The sequence below is a fragment of the Trichosurus vulpecula genome, chromosome 5 (genome assembly GCF_011100635.1).
Source record: "Trichosurus vulpecula isolate mTriVul1 chromosome 5, mTriVul1.pri, whole genome shotgun sequence".
NCBI lineage: Eukaryota > Metazoa > Chordata > Mammalia > Diprotodontia > Phalangeridae > Trichosurus > Trichosurus vulpecula.
In genome coordinates, this window is record NC_050577.1 from 308,242,785 (window position 1) to 308,249,920 (window position 7,136).

A 7,136-nucleotide genomic window follows, 5' to 3' on the forward strand; every position below is an offset into this window, starting at 1 on the left:
CCATTCAAATGGAGGCTCCATGAGGGCCTTCTCTGGCCTTTCTATGGAACCCCAGCAGTGCTTGGCACACAGCCATTGTTGAGAGCCTGATGTTCAACTGTACAAGCACATACAAAATCAGCAAATGTAACCCAATGTGAGGTCCATCTGCTCCTGAAGGAGGAGGTAAGCTTTGAAGGCCATTTGAGGAGGTGGGGCATGGCAGGCAGGCTGTTCAAAGGTACGTATAGGAGGGAGAACAAGGAGGCCAGTCTGGCTAGACCAGGAGGGCCAGCCCCCGTGACTCAGTGCACAGGGCAAGGGGCACGGAGGGGCTGACCAAGGCTTCCTGACCCAATTCCAGGGCCCTTCCTCGACTCAAGCTTTCTTCTCTTCTGGCTGGCAATGCCCCAGCTGAGGACCCTGCCCCCCCAGGCCCTGCCTTCACACTCCAAGGCCTCAGCTCTCTCCCCTCCTGCACTTGCACACCAGGGCATCCTTGAGCAGAGGGGCAGATCCAAGAATGACCCGGGGTAGAAGGTGCACAGTCCACAATCTGCCTGCGCCTGGAGACAGGAAGATCTGAGTTCAAATCCCACCTCGGACACCATGTGACCCTGAGCAAGTCACTTCAAGCCTCTGAGCCTCAGTGTTCTCATCTGTAATATGGGGGTAATGACCGTACCTACGTCCCAGGGCTCTTGTGAAGATGAGATAATATGTGTGATGTGCTGGGCAAACCTTCACACACCGTCATCTAGACACTTCCCATTAAGTTACCCCGAGGATGCCACTGATTTGGACTGGATGGTCATCTAGGTCAGCTGGGGAACTGGCATTTATGAAACACCTACTCTGTGCCAGTCCTTGCCCTCAGGGGAGACGATGCGCAAACGGCTACCCGCAAACAACACACAGGTGGCCGGAAGAGAGCGCTTTCCTGCAGAAGGTGGGACGTGAGCTGAGTGATGAAGGGAGCCACGGAAACAAGACAGAGTGAAGGCGCAGGAGACAGGGTGTCGGGGGCCAGTGTCACAGGTTCGGGGAGTCCATGGAGGCCAGTGAAGGGCCAGAAGGGAGGGCTGATGGTGAGGTCCTGGAGAGATGGGAGAAGGAAGGGGAGGGGGTAGAATGAGCCCTGTTTGGGGGATGTCAGCTGGGACTATAGCTCAGCAGAGACTAGGGCTGGCTACAGACGGGGGAGTCATGGGCCTCAAGATGACCAATGAACCCACGGCAGCAGAGAGATCACCAGAGAGGGATAAGAGCCCTGGGGGCCAGCCACGGTTGTGGGGCAGGGCCTGGGTCTCCTGCAGAGATGAGGAGGAGGAGCATTCTCGGCCCACAAAGCCAGAGAACATGCCCAGAGTTGGGAGATGGCAGGGCTTGTCCATAGGACAGACCGAGAGGAAGGTGGAAGAAGACAGCAAGGGCTCTAAATGCCACAAAGGATCAAAAAGTGAACCTAAAGGCAATGTGGAACCACTGGAGTTGTATGCCTGGCTTTCTGACCTGGGCAGACCTTCACTTCAGGAAGGACAACCTGACAGTGGAGCAGACCATGGGCTTGGGTGGGGAAGGACCAGGGAGAGTGGCCAGAAGCTACTGTCACCCACCAAACTCCAGCTCCTCAGGCACAAGACAGCCTGCAGCACCATGCCCTAAAGCCGCTCACTCAGCCTCAGACACACCACGGCCCGCCTGGCCAGGCAGCGAGGGCCCATGGCCTCCTGCCACCCCCCTCTTCCATACTTAGGCCACATCTCAGACCTCACCACACTCCATGCTCTGGCACCTGGGCATGCCCCCCACCCCCAAGTGCCCCCAACTCTCCTTCCTCCACCTCTATGTGCCCCCATCCTCGCTCTCCTCAGCTTGGCTCAGCAGCCCTCCTCAAGCCCCAGTGGACAGTGCCCTCTCCCAGAGACCTCCATTGTCCCAAGCACCATGTCAAAGATCTCCTTTGCCTCAATCACACTGCCCCCTGCGTCAGAGCCCCCAGACCCTCAGTTTAGTTCCCCGAGATCAGCAAATGTCTTGTTCTTTGGTCTCTGCATTTCCGGTGCCCAGACCACCTGGCAGTCTCCACCACCACCCAGGCATCTCTGCCCTGACGAGCATGGGGGGGGGGGGGGGCCCTGCGGCCCGGGGGGCAAGCATCTGATGGACAAGGTTAGTGTGGGGGACAGGAGGCAGGATGCATGCAGCTGCAGGCAGCCAAGAGAACGAAGCCCCCTGAAAGCGCAGGGAACTTGGGAGAAGGAGGGGTCCAGACTGGGCTTGAGCAAACAGCCAGATCCCCACTTGGGAGAGGCACAAGCCAGGCCTGACCCCAAGATCTCCCCATGAGGGACTAGGGAAGGAAGTGGCTGAGATCAGTGGGGAGACAACGGGAGAGGGGAGAGAAAGCAACCTAAGGGAGACCCCGAGGCCCTCGGGAGGCACCCTCTAGCCTTCTCAAGCACCCTTGGGCAACGCTAAAAAGGAGAACAGGACTCTCCACGACCAGTCAGTCCTAGCTGCCCAGGGGCACACTTTGGCCAGTCAGCAACAAAGGCTGAGGCAGGGCCCTCCCAGCAGCACAAACAGGAAGGCAGCAGAGGGGGCAGCTCACACACCACCCGTGACCCCAGCAAACACGGATTTTCTTCCAGAAAACTGCCCCAGGGGCAGAACCACTCAGACCCCCATGTGAAGGGCCCAGGGGTCAGGGCTGGGAGGGCTTTAAAAGAGTCAGAAGGGAAGGTGTGGACGCCCCCTGGGACCACCCCCAGGGGCTGCCCGTTTCTTCCTTCCCCCCACATCTGACTTTCTCCAGTCTTCACCAGTCCTCCCCGCCCCCCAAAATGAGAAGAAATTTGGCTCAGGAGATCTTAGAAAGAGACATGGTCTTGGGGCCGAGCACAAGCAGCCCCACAAAGGTCAGGGACACAAGCCACGGAACGACTGTGCCTCAGTTTGCTCATTTGAAGAATAGGGGTAATGAGGCCCGACCTCCTTCACTGCACAGTGTATTAGGCACAGAGCTTCAAAGGGAGCTCTGAGGAGAGGAGTAGGATGGCTCAGTGGAAAGAGCTGGGGACAGGGACACTGAGGCCCAGGGAGATCAGGACTTTGAGAAGGGGCCCCAGGGGCAGGGAGTTTAGACCCCCCCCAAGTTACAGAGAGGGAAACTGAGGCCCAGGGAGGTGAGAAGCCTAGAGAAGGGCCCCTGGGGACAGGGAGTATAGACCCCCCCCCAAGTTACAGAGGGGGAAATTGAGGCCCAGGGAGGTCAGGAAGCTAGGAAAGGGCCCACAGGGGGAGGGAGTGTAGACCTCCCCCAAGTTACAGAGAGGGAAACGGAGACCTGGGGAGGTCAGGACTCTGGGGAAGGGCCCCCATTTTCAGGGAGTATAGATCCCCCCCCAAGTTACAGAGAGGGAAACCGAAGCACAGGGAGGTCAAGGCCCTTGGGAAGGGCCCCCACTGCCAGGAAGTACAGACCCTCCAAGTTACAGAGAGGGAAACTGAGGCCTGGGGAGGTGAGAAGCCTAGAGAAGGGCCCCTGGGGACAGGGAGTATACACCCCCCCCAAGTTACAGAGGGGAAAACTGAGGCCCAGGGAGGTCAGGGCCCTGGAGAAGGGACTGTAAACCCCCCAAGTTACAGAGAGGGAAACTGAGGCCCTGAGAGATCAGGACCCTAAGGAAAGGCCCCCAGGGACAGGGAGTGTAGACCTCCCTAAGTTACAGAGGGGGAAACTGAGGCTCTCAGGGTGAGGTCGTATCAGGGTCGCCGGCTTCGGCTCCTCTGCCCCAGGACCTTCCTGCCAAGTCGGGGGCTTTCTTGCCCTTTGTGGGGAGGAGGAAACTGAGGCTGAGCGAGGAGGGGGCAGGGCTCGGCCGACGCCTGTTCCGAGCCTCGGTTTTCTCCTCTGTAAAATGGGCTCAAGCAGCCCCGGCCGACAGGGGTATTCAGGGCTGCCCCGCGCTGACCCCTGACCCCTGACCCTCGCCCCTGGCGCCCCGCCCACCTTCCCGGGAGCCTGTGGCTGCTCCGCTTCCAGAACTGCCTCCGCGCCCCGTCGCTGGCCATGGTCCCTCCGCATCCCTCAGGCGGCCCGACGACGCGTCCCGGATGCGGCCGGGCCCGAAGCCGGAGCTGCCCTTCCTGGCCCGGCCGCCGCCACCGCCCCCGAAGCCTCGAATCCCTTCCGAGCCCGGCGCCCAGCGGCGCTTCCGCCTCCAGCAGGAAGTTTGGCTCTCGAGGCCGGAAGTCCCGCCTCCGCTCCCCTCCCTCCCCCCCGTGCGTGGGTGGGCGGGGTCACGCGTAGGACGCGACGTCATGCGTCCTATAAAAAGGGCCGTCTGCGCGCAGGCGCTTAGTGGGGATCGGCGGCGCCGGCGGCGGCGGGAGGTGGCGATGCGCGGAAGGTGACGAGGGTGGAGACAGCGATGCCGTTTGGCTTGAGGCTTCGGCCAGGGGCTGGGCTGGGGAGTCGGGGCGGGCCTCGGGGGCTCGGCCGGGGAGGGAGGGATCGAGGAAAGGTCCGGGACTAGCTCCGGGCCAGGTTTGACTGCGGACAAATAGGGAACGGGTTAAAAGGCCCCCGTCCATGCGGCGGGGCTCGGAGACCGATACACTGAACCTGCCGAGGAAGGGGAGGCGCTGGGGGTCCACCCGCCGAGGCAGGAGGGGAGGCTGCGGTGTCGGAGGCAGCTTCCGCCCCTTTGTGCCCTGGCATTGAGCTCCCGGCGCACGGTGAGACTAATGATCGCTCGATCCATCCATCGATCCGTGTCGGAGGACGGTCGTCAGATCGCGCCGCTGACCCATTTCTGGGGCATCCACGTCCACCTGGTGTCACGGGCTGGTGAGCAAGAAGCAAAGGTGCCGATGTCAGGCTTCTCCTTTAAGCATAAAGAGAGCTCCTGCCTTTCCACGTGGAGCCCCTTTACAATTCACTCATTTACAAGCCCTGGCGTCTTACAGAAATGCTTCGTGACCTAGTAAAGTGTATGGGGAGAAAGCTGTTACCCCCAAACTTGAAAGGGTAAGTGACTGACTCGTCACAAGGCCAAGGCAAAGCCACCCAACCCTCACCCTCCATTCTTTTCACCCGCATCCTCCTGCCCAGCAGAACAAAGCTATGGAACACTCCGCTGTACCCCTCTGGAAATATCGCCAAGGCCCTACTAAGTCGGACCCCGGACTCTAAAAACAGTGCCTTAAATTGGACTCAGTGCCCCTGCCTGCAGGCCACCTTTGGTCCACGTAACACTGAATTGCTCTTGAAACAGTGTATCAGTGCCAGAGTCCAGGCCACTGTGCTTCACCTCGGCCTCCCTTCAGAGACGTGACCTGGTTCACATTTCTAAAATGCCTGGAAGGTTATCTGAACTTGCTTCCTTAGTTGACTTCACACGCAACTAGTTCGGCTTTTTTGCACCATCCTCTAGTCTTTGGTTGGATGTTCACACGCCGTGTGTGTACAGATAGTCCCAATGGCGCCAACTTGGTATACTGCAAATTTCATTCTTGTCTAACTTTCCACTATTCCTGATTTTAATAGAAACTTTGGCCCGTCATTGCCAACAATGTATCTTTGCCTATTACTACTTGATATTCTCACATAATTCCAAATTGTTTCCAAGCATTGTTGGACTGAGTAAGTTATATGAGTTTCTTTTACACAGCCTCTACAAAAGTTATTTCCGTTATTTGTCATCTCAGCTAATTTATGAAATCAGTGAGGTGAATGCTAAAAGTTACTTGGATTTACATTTTTTTAATTAGTGATTTGGTGTGGTCTTTCACGTGGTTTGTGGATTGCATATCTTTTCAAAGATCATATCTTTTGGGAGTGGCTGTGTATACTGTGTGTGTGTGTGTGTGTGTATGTATAAAGTCTGTGTGTGCTGTATCATAGATGTGGTACACACAGCTATTAACAGTGGCCCTTTGGGGGAGCTAGGTGGTGCAGAGAGTAGAGTACCAGCCCTGGAGTCAGGAGGACCTGAGTTCAAATGCGGCCTCAGACACTTGACGCACTTACTAGCTGTGTGACCTTGGGCAAGTCACTTAACCCCGATTGCCCTGCCTTCCCCCTCCTCCAAAAAAAAAACCTTGACGCAATAACACAAGAGATAATTAAAGAAAATTAAAAAAAAAAAACACTGGTCCTTGGAATCATCTTCCCATAATTTTTGTGCTCTGCCTTCACTTCTGTATGTACCATACAGAGTCTGAGTGGCAGGATGACTCCGGGACCATTGAAACCTTCTCAGGTTTGCATCTTTCATATGTGACTTTGTATTTTTCTGAAAAAAAATTGAGAGCCTCTCATAGGTACTTTTCCACCCAAGATGGTTCGACGTCTTCACTCATCTCTTCCAGCTTTGCTCCTGGAAGCCCTAGGATCCCTTGCTTTCACATCATCAATCTTCCATATTTCTCTGATCTTTGATCTCTCCATATCTAAATAGTGTTTCTCTCTACTTCCTATATACATACTTACATTTTCCCCTCATTCTTGAAAAAAAAATTTTTAACCCTTCACCTGAGATTTACATAAATGAGTCATTAGAAAATGTGAAGTAGGGTGACAGTGTAAGAGGAAACATTTTTTGACCAGCTTTCCCAGAATACCTCATCCACAACCTAGAAAACACCCCAGACCAAATTCTGATCAGGAAAGCCAAGAAAAAATCAGTGGGCACAGTTTGAGAGGTCTGTGAACACCAGGGTAGGGGCTGGCTAGGACCACATCACAATCTGGATTCAGGGGGAAGGAAGGAATTACCAGTGCCTCCAGGATGTAAAGGGAAAATTTTTGAACTAGAACACTGGGACAGGAAGAGATCCCAGAAATTAGTGCTGACTGCAGGGATTGCTGCCATGTGGCAGCTTTATCAACCCAGTTCCATGTCACAAATCCTAACTGATTACCAAGCACAAAACAAATTCCAGAAATTTAGCTGTGTGTCCCTGTGCACAGGAAGAGGGCAGTGACTCATTTCTAACCTTTAAGCCCTACACATAAGCCTGCAGTGGCAAAATCAGAGTGAAAGAGCAAGACCAATGGGGAGCCAGTCACCCTGAACCTGCAGAACCTCCCATTGGGTTAACGGGGACAGAGTCCAACAATAGTCTACTGAAACTTAACTACATACAAG

At 55.6% G+C, this 7,136-nt stretch overlaps 1 protein-coding gene across 1 annotated transcript in view; it reads right to left on the reverse strand.

Moving 5' to 3' along the window:
- The window catches only part of TBC1D22A (TBC1 domain family member 22A), a 323,593-nt gene extending 319,384 nt beyond the window's left edge, over window positions 1–4,209 (reverse strand). Inside the window, exon 1 of the mRNA XM_036761386.1 lies at window positions 3,995–4,209. Coding sequence (XP_036617281.1) covers window positions 3,995–4,056 — 62 coding nt within the window. The 5' untranslated portion in view covers window positions 4,057–4,209. The remainder of the gene's footprint in view (window positions 1–3,994) is intronic.
- Window positions 4,210–7,136: the final 2,927 nt, after the last annotated feature.